Raw genomic sequence first — 21,202 nt, 5'->3', positions numbered from 1 at the left:
ATTCGGCGGCTTTTTGGATTTAACTCTTTATTACCACATGGGATTTTGATGATGGTGAAGTGGATTTATTCCGTGTGTTTCTCAAAGCAAATGGTTTGCACGCGGCGATACCAGGAGACGTTCGCGACCCCCCTCCCCTCCCCTCCTTGCCTTTTTTCTTTCTTCCTTTGTATTTTTACATTACGTGTTCTTTGAGTGCTAACTCTTAAAAGGCGGGGAAATGTCGTTTCAAGGGCTGGGGGATTATTGGAGAATATACTGAGAACCGGAATAGCATGCGAAGATTATGACACAGGGTTTCTTGTACGGGGTCTTTGGCACGGGGAAATTATGGCGTGGGGCAAACGCTGCCGGGGTTTTTGAGACGGTTGTTTTTCACTCTGATTTATCAGGGCTACAACCGCGGCTGGTGCTAGTCTATAGGTTGCAAAAGCTAATGCAGCTGCCAGTATCTTCGCGTACCATATGCTGGAGTAGTCCATTCATCGGCCACGAGTGATTTCTTGAGCAGAATATTGCGCTCAAAGCTGTCTCAAGCAGAAGTGCGCTTCGGGCTCGTTACGTGATCTCTACATGGAAGCGGAAATTTGCTACAATATGAAAACTTCAAAAAAGCGGCAATTAAGTTATTATGCTGTCCATTCATTTCGGTATCTGTCACTAACGTGTATTGGAGTGTATGCCTCTAAGGCGGTATGACATTAATTTAATGAAGTACCATATTTTCTCTCCAAGAGTCATATGTGCCACTTCTTTCGCTTTCACCTCACCAAGGAAGTGAACAGCGCCAGTGGCCGTGAATTTCAAGCGAGTGCTTGTTGCAGAATCGGTGAAGGTTGGCTGTTGTCAGCAGGTTCAGATTGCAGCGCTGCTCGTACTTGCTTTTTCATCGCTCGTTTTACTCACAGCTGAAATCGGGTCGTCACTGGCCGGGTGCCGTGCTTAGCGCAGTCGCAACAGGCAACAGTTAAGAAGCTGCTAGCCCACGGTTGTGGCGCTGTGCCGACCAGCCACGAGTCGACCCGACACATACATACGCAGTAATAGTAATAATTTCGTGAGCCTGGCGCCTGGTTTCAATTCACCACCAAATTTGAAAAGCTCAGTTATTTCTGGGCCACTATTAAATGTGGATAGAAGTGCCTCTTGGGCGTCATTGTTTCTTTCGCGCAACGCAGCCGTGGAAAGCATGAGATGCAAAAAAAAAGTGCAAAACCTTCGGGTATAAGGGGAAAAAATCGAGAAAAGTGTGCTAGAAGATTCCATCTCGCCGGGAGAGAAAGGAAAACAAAGAAAAGGAAGTGACAGAAGCTAGCCGCTCCTAAGCAAACTTGCCTGTGTCCGGAAAGCGGAAGTCTTAACGCACCTGACGAAGAGCGAATGCGAATGCGGAAATTCTCGGGCGCAATTATTTTTTTTTGTCTCTCCCTCCTGGCAGTTCCGGTACCTAGGGGCAGCGTCCTTGCGAGGACACCGAGCCGTTGTGGCCACCCATCTGCGCGTTGCACCGCGCCGCAGCGTCTGGCGAGCGGGGCGAGGACACCCACAAGGGCGCGCGCTGCCAGAAGCGGGACGGCAGCTCTGGAGAGAGACGTTGCGCTTTCGGGCACGCCTCTCGAGGCGACCGCTTCGTCTTGACCAGCAGTCGCGCCGAGCGCTCGCAAAAGAAGAAAAAAGAAAGCAGCAGCACAACGTGGCGTGTAACGAGTAAGCAAAAACTCGCACGGTCGGGACACACCCCGCTCTGTTGGACGGAAATAAACGCCGGAACTGGCAGCGAACCACTGGCGATAACGTCCGGAGCGACCCGGAAAAAAAAGAAGAAAGTGAAACAGGACCGCGCTGGAGTACATGCAACCAGGCGACGCCGAAGAGGTGCGGGGTGATTAATATGACTCGCCGTTCTTTATACTCTGTGCAAGAAACCGGATACGCCTCGCGAGCATTTGCGCCATTCCCAGGCGCCCCTGTTCTCAGTGTGCCTTGTTTCCTGCTGGGCACGGAAACTTTCCGCAGCTGTGCAGTGAGTGTCCTCGCCCTTGCCAGCACTGCAGTACAGTCGGGGGGGGGGGGGGGGGGGGGGGGGGTACACTCGTTCATCCGCGCGAAGGCCGTGCAGCCAGGAAGCTCGCGATTCGCACCCGGGCGTTGGAGGCTGCACGAGTGCGCGGGAATGAAGGTTTCGGCGAGGAGCTCGAAATGCTGCTACCTCATCCTTGGTGCAGTCAATGTCAGAAAGCTTCGATGAAGAATGAAAGTTGTTTGCTGTACAAGCATTGTTTCTTCTTCTCTTGGATTACTTTGGGTCTTTGACCACACCCCGTGCGAGCCGAAACGCGTTAGCATGCGTGGCGTTCTTTTGCAGAGTTGCCCCTGTGTCATTAACAGGACACTAAGGATAAATTGAAGTTGGCCTATATCGATAGACGACAGCATTTCAGCAACAATGAGACCACTCTAAGTAAAAACGGAGCTTTTAGAAGCTATCGAAAATACCTAGCCGCCGCGGTGGCTCAGTGGTTATAGTGCTCGGCTGCTGACCCGAAAGACGCGGGTTCGGTCCCGGCAGCGGCGGTGGCATTTCGATGGCGGAGAAATGCTAGAGGACCGTGTGCTGTGCGATGTCAGTGCACGTTAAAGAACCCCAGGTGGTCAAAATTATCCGCAGCCCTCCACTACGGCGTCTTTCATAGCCTGAGTCGCTTTGGGACGTTAAACTATATAAAAAAACACAAAAAGGAAATACATGTCGGATTTCGTAAGCAGACTGCATGCGTCGACACCGATTTCACCCTGATCCCAGAGGCTATGCTAGACCGCCATTTAGTTCAAAACGGCGGCAACCAATATTTGTCTTTGTGGACGTTGCGAGTTCCAGTGGGGTGGTGGGAAGATTTCTAAATTCAATTTTCTCAACAGTAATTGGCTAATTTTCTGCCTGACAATCGCCAACATCACCAGAAATAGCATATTCATCAATATCTGGCCAAGTTGCCGTTGCGGCATTACAGTCAGATCATGATGATCATCACGAACCTCTTGTCACGTCTAGAAAAGCGAAAGGATAACTCGACGATATTTCATAGGTGGGAATAACTAGAATTGCGCGTACGAAAACTCGCAGCTGATTAAACTGGGCAAATTTGACCTGCTTCGCATCGCAAAATTGTTGCTTTCGCACGGTATGCCGTCTGAACAAAGGATGGCATATAGTAAAAAAACGTTTTATCAGTGTGGCATGTATACACTTTAACGCGCGCTTCACATTTCAGACAATAATCGCAACCAGTGACTACCAACTACTCAAGCCATTAGGTACGATTATTATGTGTCTTATGAGGTTGCGCGTTACCTGCTTGCGAAACATTTGGGCCCTGGACTAGGGGCTCTGTTCGGGGCTGAGCAACCCACCAGACTACACAGTAAAGGTTAATGCTGCTATTGCTACTGATTGCGGCCCTTGTTGTGTTCCTGTTAATATAACTGCATGCCCGAGGGGTGCCTCGGCGATTCCATCGTGGGTTTCTGAGTAGGACTGTGCGGAAAGTATTGCATGCCTGCCTTCGAAAACTGGCCCTTTTCGCAGCAAAGAAGCCACGCGGAACCAGGTTTGGTCAGCAGACAGCGGCCTCCCACGGCACCGCCTGCATATTCTGAGACGCGCTCCTCCGCATTCTGTCAGCGGCAGCGTGCTTCTGCGTGCCTCGATCCCGTCGGCCGCACCTAAACTAGGAACACTATCAGTTCGCCGTATGCGTATGCCGCGGTTAGGATCGTGGTCTCGCTTTTTCGCGACCCGGCTGGCTGTCTTCTTGCGTTTTAGTTTGGCAGCGGCGCATTCGAAGTGCAGCCCGTCCTGCGCAGACTCCCCATAAATGGGCCCACTCAACGATTTGCGAAGGTTCCCTAACGGAGCGCATGTGCGGCCAACAGCATCCACCTTCACCGCACTGCCTTTCAGAAATCATAGATTGAACAGCTGCCAGAGGTGTGCCTCAGCAATGAACTGTCCACGCATGCGCCGTAAAGCACCGCCTAAGCGGTCAGCCCTTCCTGTCTGGAGGGCCGGCAACAAGAAGAGCACATTTGGCCGCACGCTATGGTATGTTTGCTGAGCAGGGCCCAAGTGTGCCAGTCCACTTCACGCGTAACAACGCGGCGTCTGTCCCTCTCGTTGTTTCCACCCCTGCGCAACGGCACGCACAGTGGGCCCCTCGAGAGCGCGTGCCAGCCCAGACAATCGCCGGCGAACCCGGCTGGGCGCGTGTCGCACGCGCGCTGGCCGAAAAGCGGCGCAATCAAAGCGCCCTGGCCAGCCCAGTTTTGCGCGCGGCGGAAGAGCCGCCTCGAACGCGCCGCGCGCATTTCCCTGAAGCGCCGGCCGCCCTAGCCAACGGTTATCAATTAGGGGCCCGAACATAACAAAGAAAGTGCTTCGATGATATGCTGTGGGTGGGGTAATTTCGCCGGCTTCCTTTTTTTTTCTTTTTTTGTGTTCTCACAATCCCGCGCTTCCTGTAACATTACGAGCGCTTGAAAACCTCAGAGCCCACTGCGCGCTGGCGCTCTCCGGTTTTCTTTGTCGGCGTCGTTTTCTGTTTCTTTTTATCTTAGTTGCGCAGTCACACTCTTCCTCCGAGCGGTACTTGGAAGAGGGCCATTGCGTCAGGCGCGTGTTCGATGAAACTATACTCGCATGGGTTCGGGGGAAAGTGAAAAACTAACTCGTAGCTTTCGGGGCCGGCTTTGGAGTCGCTTCGGCGAAACGTTGAAAAGCGCGCTTTCTGGGCTTCCCTCGTCGAGTCCAACTCTTATCTGCGCTTTTCCGCCGCGAGTCAAACAAAAGGGGGCCATTTTTCGACGTTAGGCGTTCAACTCGGCCGAGGCACGTGCGGCATCCACAGGAAATGGAAAGGGGGGAGGAGGAGGGTTTGCGAAGGGGTGGCTTACCCCACCTGCTGCGGACGCCAACGCCGAGGCCACCGGTGCTCACACCTGTGCCCACCCGCGTGGGCGGTGTTATTGCTCACGTTTTGCTCTCGTTCAACCATCCACTCGAGCAGCGGGAAATGCTTAAACTTTCATCCACGCTGCCGGAACGTCTTTAAGTTTGGTTTGTAACGTATTTTTTTGTCTTTCTTTCATGATTAATCCCGCCCAGATGTACTGATTACCCGCATTTGTAACTGGTACTTAAACAAAAAATAGAGGTCGTGCAGTTTAAGCTTCCCAGCAGAGCAGTACACTCTATGGTAATTTATATAACGAGGTCTCTGGGGAAAGTATCTGGACTGTTTTTTTTTTAGTTATAAAAATTTGACGCTACAGAAATTTGGTGTCACTCCTCCTGAAGGCACTCCTAATGTAAACTCACAAAGACTTAATCCAGATTTCCTGCAGGTTGCCAAAGCGCGCTACAGAGCAGCCCTCTTTTGGGATACCAATGCGTGCCGGGCCTATGTGTTTGTGTCGTGTGGCGTAGTACTTTATCTCTTTGATGATCAAAAGTCGCTTGCCTTTTAAGCAAGACTTCAGTTTTTTGGAATGTCCAGTAATCTCACAGTAACATTTGAGGGGTTCCTCCTTTACTAGCCAGGGGGGGGGGGGGGGGGGGAAGCAACTAAGTGCGATGAGTGGACAGCCGCATCAAGTGGCTTCGCGATGCTGAACGCGACGCCGAGTGCACCTCATTCGCACAGCCGATCGAGCAGACGCAGACGGAAGCGATCGCTCATTCATGGGCATTTCGGTAGACGGATAAATGGGCCTTATAGTGGCAGGTGTTCGGCGATATTAAATTTTAAATTTAAGAATTTTTGAACTTAAACTGAGTTCGGCGCAGCGAGCGAAGAAAAATGGTAGGTGTGGCTTTAATAGACAGGAAGTGAGCAGAATGGTTCAGAGAGCCAGTGCAGTAAACAGGAAGAAGAAATAGGCAAGGCCGGGGCATGTAATGCGAAGACGAGGTATCCGATGTTTGCCTTAGAATGACGTATTAGATTCGAAGAGAATGTAAGCGTAGCAGGGGCCGGTAGAGGGTCAGACAATCGGATGGAATCAAGAAGCTAAGAAGCTCGCCGGGCATAAGGCGGCCGCCGCTGGTACAGGAAATGAATATTTGGAAAGATATGGGACAGGCCTTTCTCCTGCAGTGGGCGTAGTTAAGCTCAACATTAAGATCATTTAAGCTGGCGTCGGGATTAAATTTTTCGGGTAGTTTTCGGGCGCACCTTGTATGTGCGGCACTACGAGCAATACGAGCAATAGCATGAGAAACATGAAATTTGGTAGCCCACACTCGGCCATGAACCGATGATGCTGACAGTACACGGTCTTTTACGTTCCGGATGCCACTGAGCCTTCAGCGTGAACCGGTCTATACGTTGACATTTTTTTCGGGTTGTCTCGCCATCTTTCAACCAACAAGACTGAATTGTGCTACAGCACACAGATGAAAAGATTGCCCTGGTGAGGACACCTAATCTCCGTTTAGTATGAGTAGACTTTTGCAGCAGAACTCAAGGGAAGACAATATACTAGCGCTAGCTCAACAAACGGAGCTAGTTTTTTCAGTTTCTTCATATCAGAAGTAAATAGATGAGAAAAGCGTTTATCTTTCTTTTACACCTCGTCTTCATAGAAATAACTACACAGGGTCAATTCACGGTAACAGCATCACGTCCGGCCTGTTCATTGTACTCGCACTGGAAAAATGAAAAACTTACGGGTAATACCGATGGATTATGAGGACGACTTCGTCGTGGGTGCACCCACACACACAGTGTCAAGTATTTCGCTGCATCGATGGAAGGCCGCTCTCGGTCTACTGAACACCCCTGGATGATGCGCTGATATGAACGCTGATAAGTTGGAAACTTGTCATTTGCACTCGCCACCGTCTTTTAAAGATGTGCTGAATTAGTGTCATATTATTCGCACGGGAATTATATCCCGCCGGAGCCAGTAAAACACTGTGAAACTCTTTAGTTCTCCTGTGTGTGTCAAGGAGTCCAATTATCAGTGCACACTCTGCCTCGGGTCAGCAGTTGCTATCTGTGAGACAGCCTTATGTTTATGGCAAGATAAATTCGGCGATGAATATATATGCGGGCAATCGGAGTAAAGGCGCGTTCGCGGTACAGGAAGGGCTCAATCATAGATCACTGCAGCTATCGCTTGTACGTTTGTCTGAGAAAAAAAGAAGTCTCGCGATAATGAAAAAGCGAGCAGAGCTTCGAAAGAAGTGGCGGAGGATGAGGAGGAATATAACTAAATTTAGCGCAACGCAGAGGAGCCAGTCCTCATCCTGAGGCCCTGTTTGGGGGCGCCTTATAAAGGACAGCGCGAGCGTATTCCTACGTCGGAGCCCATTAAAAGCGCACCGACGGTCTAAATTGGCGCGCCTTCCCCGTGACTTCAGATAGTGCCGGACGCCAAAGTGGCGTGTAATTTTTTTTTTTCCTGCGCGCTCTACACGGTTTCGGAATTAACGTCGGTAACGATTAGGCTCGTCTAGCGGCGTGAAGTCTTGTTTTGCTACACTGCTGCTAAGATTGTGGGTCCCCATTGTTTTCTCTTCACTGTTCTCTTTACGCGCGAATTTAAGAGAATTAGCGTTGCGCGCTCCAGCCGAGCGCTTGGCATCTTGAACAACGTAGGCCGAACGTAAAACTCTGCTCATCATTGTATTAGCATAATTAATGACCCGCTCGAAAAAACTATTTGACTGCGCCTAACAGGGAGTGATAATCCAATTGCAAATGCAGGAAATATATGCACGGTCATCCCGCTTCACGCGCTGTAAAAGTCATGCTCGTAACAAAAAAATCCACGCCTCTTCGGCAATGCTCAAGAGAACTCATGAGACAATTTATGTTTTTGCGCAGTCTTTATACACATAATTCATATTCGTGCTGCCCTGCATTCTTACCTCCTCATCTCAGTTTCTGTATTATTATTGTTATTGTTATTATTATTGATCTGGATCACTGCACTTCCCTTCTGGCAGTAAACGTTTCAGTGCGTCCGTGTGTCCACCGTTCAAAATAAGGCCCCAACAGCAGCAGTCACATGCACTTGCAAGCGTCCCCGAGCCGGAGTCTTCCTGGGGGCGTCTCCGCTTTGCACCCAGGAACGGCACAGGCTCACTCCTCGTTCGCGTCGCAGACCGAGCGCTCTGATAATCGCGTCACTGCCATTGACCTTCCACGTCCGCTCTGCGGGTTGCGCTTCACCCTCACTACGGAGGCGCGAAAGGAGGTGAGATCAGCGCAGGGGCCTTTCTTCTTGTTGCTCCCTGTTCGCGCACGGAAGCCCTTGGAACCTGCGTTCGCCGCGACCGGTACTGTGCGAGCAGCGCTTCCCGGTCGCGGGCTGCACGGACTCGCCTTCGCGGACGCGGCTCTCATCGCCCTGGCCGTGCCTCGTTCCCTCTGCTCGCGTGTTTTGAGCGCACTAGGTGTGTTTCCTTAATTCTACGGGTATCGAAAACGTCCGATCAATTGCGTCAAGGGCAGGTGCGCAACTTCTGCGTGCTGCTCTGCAAGCAAGCAGGAATTACGTGCCTGCAGGGTAGAGTCGCGATTGTTAGCCCTATAAATAGTACCGGGATTAAAATGCGGCAGTGCTGAAAAAAATCTTCACATGCCACACACGTAACTCACCGCGTAGGAATGATATTTGTCCGCTTGGCGATCGTGGGGCTTACTACGATCCACAGAGCTCTCCATGCAGCTGTCCAGACAGCGTTCATTCTGTATTCTTCCGCTGTAGCCCCCCATAAAGCCCTTCAACGCAACGAATTTTTCTGCGCATGTCCCACCCGTCATGTGCGCATCCAGAAACCGACGCTGCGCCGACACTGCCTTCCATTCGCCCGCCCGAAGCTTTGAACGCACGTTATAAGGGCTTTACCCTGTGCTATTGGGCTCGCCTTACGGAAGTGTGAAATGGACACTTAGTGCGCATTTGAGTAGGCATGGTCGACGAAGTCTTTGCACTGTGTCATGCTTGGAATGGTTATCTGAAATCTCTTTACGGCACGGCTGTCTCAAGAAGTGCGTTCTCGATTTCATTCAAAGCAAGCCTGTTGGGAATGGAGGCCAGCTGTGCGGATACAAGCTTATGTCAGCGTTCACCCGGAAAAACCCTGTGCACCTGATTTAGCTTTTGTGTCCGTGTTCAGTACAATCTCAGCTGTAATAGAGGTAATTACTCATTAGCGCCCACCCAAGCTCAGCCATACGGCTACAAAGAAAAGCTATAGACTACTTCCACAGAAACTTCGGAGTTGAAGAAAAATTCGTCCTGGTCCAAGGACCGTACCCGGGACTGCCGCCTATTGGAGGCAGTCGCTCTATCAACTGAACTAACAAGGACAGCCAGCAAGTAGATGGTAGGACGGGACCGAATTGATCAACTTTTTGTTGAAAGCTGTAGAGCTTTCCTTTGTTGTCGTATGAATTCACTTGGGTTAACGCTAATGGGCAATTACTCCCTTATTACAAATCTACTCCACCTTGCGGGATTCCCCTAACAATACTACACCATTGTCAGCTGTGTGTGATGTGAAATGGTTCGTTCAGGGAGAAAAAAAAGCGCAATGATGTACTCGTATAAATGTGCTAATGTGATATTTCGTTAGTGGTAAGAGGCTGCATACAAGTGCACATCACTGCTAATAATTAAAGGCCACGACGCTGCTCACTCTCTTTTTTTCTATATCCTTCTCGCTATTTCTATTCAACGAACTACTAAACCATAAAAGACGTTGTCGAAGCGGTAATTTACTTCAGTACATGATAATTAACACAAAGGCTCCACTTATTTACATTAGCAGCTCATGCCCTGTAACTCGTAGGCTTTCCGCTCTACAATATCTTTATTCGGTACGCTAAGCGGTACCAAGAGAAACGCTGTGTCCTTTTCTATATAAGGCCTCTCAAGATCGTTTAGTCCGCGGCTATGAACTATGAGGAGAACGGGAGAAGAACAGAGTGGTTGTTATCTGTACATTTGTTTTATTAGCGGTGTGATCTCATTTGTACAAAATATACATCGCAAGAGCAAACACCGTTCGCAGGCTTCGGGGTGAGGATGGTTCTTCCGGAAAATGGGGTCGTGTTTACAGCCTCTGGCAAGCTACCTTCTGCCCGTCTAAGTCCGGTGGAGAAGTCTCATTCGTGTTGGTTGCTTTTACGCCTTCAATGTGAGCATAGTTTTCTTCCCTGACGTGAAGTTCTTGTGGTTTTGCGAAGTTCTTACTGCAGAGGCATGTGTCTCCAATCAGTGCCGTGCTTATCTTCTTGTGACTGTGAAGAAAGTATCTGCTACTCAGACTGCTTTTGAGCGCTCTGCGTTCGCGTTCTGGCTTTGAACCTCGAGGCTCGTTTAGCCCTTGAGGCCATAGCCAAGGCCACCATGTCCGTAACCGCCGTAGCCTCCGAAGCCGCCGTAACCGCCACCGAATCCGTAGCCACCTCCGTATCCTCCACCGTAGCCGCCGCCGTAGGCGACTCCAAGGTCGTAGTTGGCGAGGATGGGTCCACCGTGGCTGACCTTACTGACGTGGTGCAGACTCTTAATGAGGAAGGATGGTCCAGGAAGGGACTTGCCGTAGCCGACGCCGTGTCCAAGTCCGCCACCGTAAGCGAGGCCACCACCGTATCCTCCTCCGAAGCCGCCGCCGTAGCCACCACCGTAGCCACCACCGTATCCAACGAGACCGGCCAATGAGACGCCAACGAGGGCACTCACGAACAGGGCGAAAATCTGGGGCGAAAAGAACAATCGCTTGTCACACTGCTGCGTCATCCTTGCTAGTGAAAATATCTCGTCTCTGCTTTCTAGCGACATTTTAGATTTCCTTCTGAAGACTCAGTATTAGGTCCCAGTATCAACTTAGCCAAGTGTGATCGCTGCACCAAATATTTTGGTGCCTTCCGGGCTCCGTAAACTTTTCTCCCCAAAGTATTCAAACACTTCTCCCACGTAGTCTTACAGACTGTCAGCGTGATTCGGAAAGCTGCTTCGAAGCCAGTTTGCTTACAAAAAGAAATGGTGAAAAGCAATGCAGCATTTCTATTTCAGCTGTAGCAGCTTTCGTAATGGCCTACAGAACACAATCCCCCTATGGTGCTGTGTTAGGCACACAACTTCTGTCGTGAGCGCTCTGCGCGCAGTAGTCACATAGCCATTAGTTTGTCTAAACTACAGGACGGCATAAGTTATTATGTAAGGCCATTACTAAGCGTAACCACAGGTGCTTATTATGGCACAGCTTTCAGCTGGAATTTTCAAGCCTAGCATCTGTTGCGGCCGTAAAATTCTGCGTTTGAAACTACTTTGTCACTTGCGCCTTCACAAAACTGGTTGAGTTAGTCAAAAAAAAAATTAGGAAATGGCCTGGCTGTCAAGCTTTTGATAACCAGGCCACATGTTTGAACGCATCAAGGTGAATGAATGCATCTTAATTTAGTCACGCTAACAAATACGGATTTTCGGGAACGAAACGAGCCTCGGATGTTACGCATTATTTGAAAGGGCCTTCATGAGTGGGCATGGTGCCCACTTGTAATGGCAGCTACCGCAAGTGGCGATTGACAGCTAGTTACCAATGCTAATTCGCTTGATTCGCTGTCGGCAGCCGGGCTGACCAATGCTATAGACGCGAAAATTCCGATCTCAGAAAAGTCATTACAATTCAAGCACGGCTCCTGGGGACCGATCGTACCGCTTGCTGCGCACACGCGCAAGGCAGCCTCAGCGCCATCGTCAGTGCGTTGTTACTGAACATTACGTCACAGCTAACTAGCTGGCCGGATTTTACTTTTTGCGGAATGTACAAGGTTAAGAACCATTATTTATGCCTTCGAATCTAATCAGTTGGGAAATTTCTAGCGCAACTGTTGCACTATTTAGATTTGCGAGAAAAAGTAACAATCGCGCTCTGCAGTGGCATGTTGCTTATTTTGGATCATTTGTACCCTTGTGCTTGTACTTACATTCATTCTTTTCCCTCCGTACCTCCTGTGTACCTAATCTTATTTCTGTCTCCCACTTATCCGGGCAGTCCCTTCGGGATGCCAGCGTGATTTTGCGGCTGAAAGCGGAGAACACTGTTTCTGGTTTCCTCACCTAAGCACTGGGCGAGCAGTGGATATAGAGAGAAAGTGAAGTGGCGTGCGATCTCAGGGCGCCGGCATCGAGCCGAGCTCCGCATGGGGCGCTCGGCTCGGCGCCGGGTCCGCGACGCTGGCCGGTGCGGCGAGCGGGCGCTTACCATGGTCCTCATGGTTGGTGCTCTCGGCTGTGCAGTCAGGAACTGAACTGTGGCCGGTGGTTGTGGCGGCGCGCCTTATATACGGCCGGCATGCCGGAAGGTTGGATGCACTTAATAATGAGCGCGTGCGTATAGTCCTCCTCGGCGCGCTGAATTCTGCTCTAATTCCTGTCACTTCCTCTCGCTTCTCGAGATATGGCGCGCGCCGCGGAGAGGCGATAATCAAACGAGCAGTCGCCCTCGCTCTGGACGCACCCGATAGCCAACTGGTTTTCGACAGCCGCGCCTCTCCCCGCTGTGGCGCCGGACAAGTGCGCCGTCGGAGGGGAGGGGGGAGGTATATCGGTCCGAGGCGCGCCGGCCAAACAATGCTTCTGCTGCCGCCTCGCTATTTTTGCGCTTTTCATTTGACTGCCGGCTGGGCGGTCTGGTTAAGCTGCCACTTTGTGGCACGGCCGCTTCCCGGGCTACGGACACCGCCGTAGGTCGCACATGCTGGCCGGGCTGCGGCTGGGCCGGCCGCCGCACCGCATGGCTTGGGGCCGTTATTGGAGCGACGGAGGATGCCCGCCGAATACACTGTACGGCGCCAGATCGGCAGTTAACATTCTATACGACCATGTTCGCACTGCAGTCGCAGTTTGCTCAGCATTGCTGTTGTTCTTTTTCGGTCTTCCGATTATTGTTTTTTTTTTTTGTGTGTGTGTTGCAAGCGGCTCGCATTTTCGTCGGCATTTCACACGGCGCGATATTTACACGAGCCCATCTGGTCGGTACCCATCATTTTTCTCCCGTCAAAGTGATTCAATACATTTCTCGAGTGTAACATCAGCTACTGCCGTGTTGCATGCATGGCTACAAGTGATTGTGAAGGTGATGACTCTGATGACTAACATATTCATGTTGGTGACCAGTGCCTTCTGAATGAACACTCTACCGATTCGCGACATGAACATGTGCGGCTTGAATTAGGGTTTGCTTTATGGGGTCTAACATCCCAAAGCAACTCGGTGTATGAGGGAGGCCGTAGTGAAGGGCTCCGGAAATGTCCACCGCCTGGGGTTCTTTAACGTGCACTGACATCGCACAGTACACGGGCCTCTAGCATTTCGCCTCCACCAAAGTTCTACCGCAGCGGCCGGGATCGAACCCGCGTCTTTCGGATCAGCATTCCAGCGCCAGAACCACTGAGCCACCGCGACGGGCGCTTGAATTACAGAATGAAAGAATGGCCTTCAGCGTCAGGCCAAGATCTCTACAGCTTTTTAATGCGATAGAATTGAGGTTGCCTTCTTGCATAAACCACCTGATTTCTCCGCAACGGAATTTCGTAACTGGTCGACAGTGCCGTGACGTCATTAGAACCACCCAAATAGAAAATGTGAAAACAAGAATGTTCGATTACCTTCCCCTGGATTATCATATTGGATTATACTAACCCGACCCACTCTTCCACCTTAATCCACCCACTAATCCATCTTAATCAACCCAATAACCTCCAACTAGTCCACCTCAATTCGTTTTCTGGGGTGGCCCTACCTACAAAAAATTTGTGAGATCCTTTGGAACATTTGGGCTTGGGCCGACTTTCAAATGCTATTCCATTTTTCCTTTTAAAAATGTTAAGAAGGCCACAATTTTTTTTTGAAGTTTGGGCAGGTCGTAAAAGTTCGCTTTCGGAGCGGTGGACATGGGAACCATAAGAGACCCGCCATGGTGGCTCAGCGGCTTAGCCGTTCAACAGCTGATCCCAAGGTCGCGGCTTCGATCCCGGCCGCGGCGGCCGTATTTCTGTGGAGATGCCAAGTTATTGAGGAAAAGAGTTCATCAGCGTGAACTGCAGTAAATATTAGCAATATATGTTAAAGTACCATCCAGAATATCGACATACCGCGAATGCCATATAAAACCGGCACAACACACAATATGACACACAGATTTGCGGATAGCAAACCTCTGCATAAGGAATAAAAAAATTAAAATTTATGTGACGTAATTAATTGTTTACTCAAACAGCGGAAATAGCTTTGTTGACGAAAACCATAGGGCACATGAATAATTGAAATGCAAGTTGTTCCATTGGTTGGCCACGCGCATTTGACTCTGTTTTCGATGGTCCTCGTTTTTGGGAATAACAAATTCTTTTGTTTTGTTTTTTGCCGAGATAAACGCTAGTTGCTACGGTTAATTATCGGATTGGTTTCTCCAATGACGTCATGTATTAGTATTAGGGACAAATCGGAACGTCACAGTAATTCCCGGGTTCAATTGAATTGACGTTGAATGCTAAGTCGGGCAGGTGGGTCCATGATTCGAGAAGAAAATTGGGGAAACGGCGCTTAAAATACCGGCAAATGATGGAAGTGAAATACGCCAGTGATTGCTAGCAACCAATCTTGATTGCTTCAGTCTAAAGGTCACTATTTGAGACAGATCTTTCCGGCGCCGAAGCAAGATCTTTTCGACGCTGAACACAGCGGAACCGTTACTCGTTGAAGGAAGAACTGCGCGAGAATTTTGAGCAGCCGCTCTAGTCAAAAGTCGAACCGTGCCCGCATCCCCTCGGAGCGCAAGATATCGCGCATTCTGGAGGAGGCTGTGAGCATTGAGGGCGTCAGATGGCCTTTCTCGGTTCGAAACAAACTACGGTGGTCTGCACAAAAGGGAGGATGAACAAGATTGCACGAAGGGCGGGCAAATAGAAGCACGGTGATGATTACTTTTTTTGTTAGTCTCGTTGCAATGTCCTTAACAAGACTTCGCCTGTCAAACCCTTTTAATGATCGCCTGCATGGGCGCGCAAACCGTGTGGGAAGTCGGTCACTCCAAAGCTGCTCGCCTGCTTCCTTCATCGAGAGTCGCTGTTAGGTGACATTGAAAACGAACAGCGTTATCGCGGAATACCAGCAGATGAATGAAAGGCTCATATCCGAGGCCTGTCACGTATAACGGGTGTTTCACGAAAGACGTTCTGAAATATTTAAAAATTGGCTTTTTGAGTTAGAATATTGCGTTTGTCGGTATAGCATTGTCACTGGTGTAGCGCATCAGAATAATGCTAGGACGGGCTAATTAGTAGGCTGGTTAACTAATATTAAGTAGTTAACTCTTTGACTAATACTGTTAGTCTCCTTAATTATCGAGAGGCGTGTAACACATCGTGAACACTATCAATGTCAATTTTTAGGATTTTTAGGGTTTTTAGGCATAACAAATTTTAGCTATTTCGATAAGTTACGAGCACTTGACGGGCTGCTTTGCATGAAAGCGTCTCGAAAGTGCATGTATTTTGGCACGATATGGTCAAAACTTGTTGGGCCACAGCGCCGATATCTCTTGAGGCCCGTTTTCTAACACGAAAGCAGAGAATGCGTACTGGCGACAAAAATTTCAGATGTTGTTATCGGTTACTGCCGTAAAAATGCTCGTAAAAAGCGCCAAAAATAACCCTTGAAAGGCGTGCTAGCCGACACGTTAATTGCATTAACGTACTGTATTTTGTAATGAGCTACAACGTCTTGTATATAACAAACAATCGGAAAGGGAACTGTGGTGTCAAGTCTCAAGTTTCATACACTGTCCGCATCAGCAATTTCAAATCATTGTACAAAGCAAATAAAGTAAACACTATTTCTAATTTAATTTTTGATACTAGTAGTATTTGCTATCACATGAATATGGTTACGCAGCATATAGGACTCGAATAATGCAAGCTAAAGCACATGAAACACAAAGGGGCAAGGAATACGGTACAAGCGTTTAACTAACACCCGGCATTGCAGGATGATCTGGAACACATGTGCAGTAGAAATTGGTTCTTGGTTCAGCGCATGAGGCCGGTACTGCCTTTTCCTTGTCTCTCTCATTTTCGCTGTCACCTCACTGTATCCATTCACCTGGACTACAGCTCCTCTCTCCATCCCTCTCTCTGAATTTTGTAATAATAAACTAGCTATGTGCTGCTAGTGATCTGTAGGTAATGCACCATATATTTGCTGTCTTTTTCTTGATTGGGCCATGTCATTCTGAATACCAAACTATAAAATAGGGGCGGCTCTTGAGAATGGATAAGAAAAACTATTATATTCACCATAATAAGGCTATTAACACACAACACTATTAAACGCAAGTCGAAACATCGACGCTAAGGCGTCGTGGATAAACTATGCCTTTTAACACGGAAGACGGCAGCTAGGATCCACTTCCTTTTGCTTTTTTGCTTTCTTCCTTCGAATGATTAGTTGGTCAAAAGTAACTACGTGCAAGTGAATTCCATTCCCCCTGTGTGTGTGTGTGTGTGTGTGTGTGTGTGTGTGTGTGTGTGTGTGTGTGTGTGTGTGTGTGTGTGTGTGTGTGTGTGTGTGTGTGTGTGTGTGTGTGTGTGTGTGTGTGTGTGTGTGTGTGTGTGTGTGTGTGTGTGTGTGTGTGTGTGTGTGTGTGTGTGTGTGTGTGTGTGTGTGTGTGTGTGTGTGTGTGTGTGTGCGTGCGCGCGCGCGTGTGTGTGTGTGTGTGTGTGTGACCCAAAATCACTGTTTTAAAACGCGTGGGGCGAGCTGCGGATGAAACCGGAAGTAGCGGTTTTCAGCCGATGAAACAACGGAATTGCGTGAGATCTGGTGTCAAAGCGAGGCTTAACGATGACAAAGGGGCGGAGTAATGGATCCGGGAAAAAATTGTTGTAAAATATCGCTCCTGGTTTGCTAAATGAGTTCGCTATAATTGAACATAGGAGTAGAAAATATCCGTGATTTTGATTCAATCATTGCTTTAATGAAAAAAAAAACTGCTACGTGCCTGTATGGTCGAAATTTGCTTAGTGAAATGCCCTTGTGCGGTTTCGTTGAGGGGCTACATACTCAATAAAGAGATCTTTTTCCTATCAGTTGAGTCAGAAATAGGGCGCCCACAAATGTTTCTCTTTTAATCGGGGCCCTGCGATGTCTCAAAAATCGTTAGTGCGTTATATCTAATATATAATTCACCATCAAGAAAAACATGCTAGTAAGGTTTGGCTGCTTTTGTAAACGTGCGCGTGCGCACGCTCGCGCACGCGCACACACACACACACACACACACACACACACACACACACACACACACACACACACACACACACATATATATATATATATATATATATATATATATATATATATATATATATATATATATATATATAGCTTCAGAAAGCCTGCAACTAATTTTTAAAATAGTGTTTTGGGCATAATACAGTGATGAACCAAATACTAATAGCTAACATTTTATCTATTGCAGATAGGCGCCCGCTTGCAATTAGAAATTTGTAGCCGGCCGTTCGTAATCGCCATATCATTTTTCAAAATGTCGAAAACGCGATTATCGTCACCGCTGTGGCTGAATTAATTTGGCCTATTTCTCGCGCCATGTGAAAACCGCGCGCCAGTAGGGAGAGCAACGCTACGTCAATCAAATCTCGACACTCCGTGGCGCAAGTACCACACGACAAAATCTGCCCTTCCCGTGGTGCGGTGCTTCCCTCGCCTCGCCACATCGCTACTCCACCACGAATGGGGAAGTGTGTGTGACATATACCCCTGTCACACGGGCACTTTCGATCCTCATTGAACTCGATCTACATCGAGATTTTCGAGCATGCTCGAAACATCCGGTGCTATATGGGCATCAATGCTCATTGAGAAGTTTCCCTCATGTGTGTTAGGTGGCGCCAAATGTTCCGCCGACAGCCATAACATGGTGATGTCCGGCAACACTTTGCAGTCGGGGGCAGCGGCAGCCAAATCCGTAACCAAATCGGTGCATCTGCGTATCTGCGTCAAGTTTCTGCTGTGCGATGGAACCCGAGGGTCCGCAACGCCGCCGCGATTTCTGCATAGACTGCGGCGTTTCTCTTCTGCCGCTGGAAATCATTGAGGCGGTCCTGCCAGCAGTCGATGAGAGCGGCTGTCTCGCGCTCGCTCCACAGTTTGCGCGCCGACGAGCAGGAGGACGCCATCTTTATTTGCACTGACTGCGAAGCTTGGGGCGTGGTGTAGAACTTATTTTCAAATATGTTTGCATATAAGCAGGCATAGTACCTGAAAATGTTATATCTTACATTTTAATCAATTACAACAACAACAATTGTGGTTTTGTTTTGTTAACTGGTGTTTATTTTTATAGCTTCATGAGTGCGAGAGTGTTCTCGATTGTGCTTGGAACCTCAAGCACTCTTGAGGAATCGGCATTGAGACAAGCAGGATTGAGCTCGATTGCGCTTGAAAGTGGCCGTGTGACAACCGTCGATCTGCATTGAGTTCGATGAGCATTGACTCAATGAGGATCGAAAGTGCCCGTGTGAGAGGGGTATAGAAAGTGGATTGCTTTCACTCAAAAACGGAACTCGTCCAGCCCAGTGCAATAAATGTCTCGATATGAATATTAAGGAGGCACAACATGACATTTTGGAAGCCTACAAAGTACCGGTGCTGTTGCGGTGTAACATATTAAATGAAGAATCCAAAGCAATTACAAAACTAGCGACGTCCTCACCTATTGTTATTAAACCGGCGGACAAAGATGGTGCTATAGTTATTTTAAACGTGTCTCTCAGGCAGCTTGACGCCAAAATTTCGTCAGACGTCTCGACTATGATGCAATAATGGAGTACAAATTAGAAATAATCAACACTCCAGGTGGCCTAATGAAAGCTGGCAAAATTAATGAAAAAACGTGCCGCTCGCTAGTCCCGTTTAGTCCAGTCGCCGGTAGATTTTACTTATTGCGCAAGATACATAAACAGAACAACCCAGACCCATCTTATCTGCTGTTGGCACAGTTACGGTTATGCTCTCAAGTTATGTCGACTAGCTCATTAATAATATTCTTGCCAAGTTTCCTTGTTTGTAAAGGATACCAGTCACTTCCTCACTGATATTAAGTGACCTTAGCATACCGTCCGATTCACTGCTTTACACAAATACCTATACCGCGAGTGAATGGCATCGTGTCCGTAATGAAAGCATGTGAAGAGCACTTCCTCGACAGAACAGTTGATAGCTCCATTTTAGGCACACTGCTGCGACTCATATTTGAATTTAACAAAATCTATGGGCACAAAAATAGGGCCTAATTATGCTAATGTTCTTTTGTGTTCTATTCAAACCGCGTTCTTAGGTAGCAATGGCTTAAAACAATTCTTCTACAGCAGATTTACTGATGACTATGTCCAACATTCTTGGACAAACATTTGGAATATTGGAAAACTTTAAGGTACTGATATGGAAATATTGAACATACTGGTCTATTCTTGTGATATGTAGCACAATGTTTCTCTTGTAGCGCATCCATCGCTCGCATCTTGCAGATAAGACTGCCATAAAAACCAATTGGGAACGCTTTTGACGACAGCAAAAATGCTAATAGCAAAAAAAAAATGCAAGCCTGCCCACGGTAGATTTGCGGATATATTGATTGTTAAAGTGAAATCTTATAAAATATGAAAAAAAAAATTGCGTTCATAAAATCTTTCCCGTTCAATATTGTTTTGTTCAGAATTGTTAGGTATACTTTATATGTGGGTTGACGTTCATTGCAGAACTTAACCGTTTCCATCCATCAATCTCATTTTAGCACTCTTACTGGGCTTCAACTATTAATTTTCTTCATGTGGCACTGTTAAATAGTAATGAAAAACTGATTACTAGCTTCTACAGAAAGCCTACTGACTGCCATCAGTACCTCAGTAGCCACATGAAACACTGCAAAACAAGCATTCCTTACAGTCAAGCAGTCCGCTTTAAAAGAATATGTTCCGAACGATCAGATATTTCTACCAGAACTGCGCAAAACTGCGGGAACATCCTGCCAAAAAAAAAATATGCGGAAAAGATGACTGACGACGCCGTAAAACGCGCAGTCTCACTTGACCGTAGTGCCCTTATTAGACACATTTAGTTGGGCGCACGCAGTAACCTCGCGTACGCATCTCTTACTGCGTTGGGTACGCTGTGAATAGTGCAAACATGACACTTTTAGTTGGCCGTGCCGTAGCGTCCCTAAATCGCACGTTTAAGCAGTAGCGCCATCTAGTTACAGGACGTCAAAGCACATCAACTCTGTGTTGCAGAAATTTTCATCCGTAATCAGTGGTAACGAATCTCGCCGCATTGCGAATCTTTTTTTGTTCCAAGAGCAAAAACTATGCAAGCAGAAGAAAATGTAAGAATTGACTAAAAGCCAGAGAAGTGCTTCTCCAGGTATCGTTGCAACGAGGACAACACAGTGCGTTTAGTTAGGCCTAACAGCTTGAAAATCGCCAAATTATCTGAAAAACAGGGCTAGTTTTCGTTTATACCTCTACGTGTGGGCGAGAGTGTGCGAAATAAAGCGAACTGCTGCTGTTTGAGCGCGCTATCCTGTCGAATAGCGTAGCGGCGACATGTATTCCGAAGCGGACGAGCTGGACGCCGCCATCTTGTCAACGCATCCCGTAACGTGCCAGCAGCGCGCACACGCTATGACACGATACGTGCGTACGTACGCAAACGGCCCAGCGGTACTGAACATTCTGCGCATGCGCACTCGCGACCCGCAACGCTCCTGCGTACGTAAGCCCGTTCCGTACAGCCAACTAATAGTGTCTATTAACAAAACTATAGAGCCTACGCTGCAACAACCTACTGACCTCGTCCTAACTTATTCGGGATCGGTGTCCAACTTAACACTATTCTGAAATGACATCAGAATATATTAATGCAAAGTGAGTGGCTGAAGGATATCTTCTGAGAACCACCGCGAGCGGTATACCGACGTGTTTTAGAATTTACGTGACCTTCTAACTTCTTCTCAAATTACCACTCCCGTACTCAGCGACTGTTCACATTGCAACAAACCTCGGTGTAAAGTTTGTTCACAAATGACGACATCACAAGTAACAGACAGCAC

At 48.2% G+C, this 21,202-nt stretch overlaps 2 protein-coding genes across 2 annotated transcripts in view; one reads left to right on the top strand and one right to left on the bottom strand.

Moving 5' to 3' along the window:
* LOC144114590 (tachykinin-like peptides receptor 99D) overlaps positions 1–21,202 on the top strand; it is a 444,243-nt gene that overhangs the window by 317,674 nt on the left and 105,367 nt on the right. The gene's annotated exons all lie outside the window — the stretch shown is intronic.
* Positions 10,009–12,519, bottom strand: LOC144094988 (uncharacterized). Its single transcript, XM_077628835.1, has 2 exons — positions 12,281–12,519; positions 10,009–10,770 (listed from the first exon to the last, which is right to left on the bottom strand). The coding sequence occupies exons 1-2, from the start codon at positions 12,290–12,292 to the stop codon at positions 10,390–10,392; spliced, it is 393 nt and encodes a 130-aa protein (XP_077484961.1). The 5' UTR covers positions 12,293–12,519; the 3' UTR covers positions 10,009–10,389.

This window comes from Amblyomma americanum, chromosome 1 (genome assembly GCF_052857255.1).
Source record: "Amblyomma americanum isolate KBUSLIRL-KWMA chromosome 1, ASM5285725v1, whole genome shotgun sequence".
Lineage (NCBI taxonomy): Eukaryota > Metazoa > Arthropoda > Arachnida > Ixodida > Ixodidae > Amblyomma > Amblyomma americanum.
This window is presented reverse-complemented; position numbering and strand designations above follow the sequence as displayed.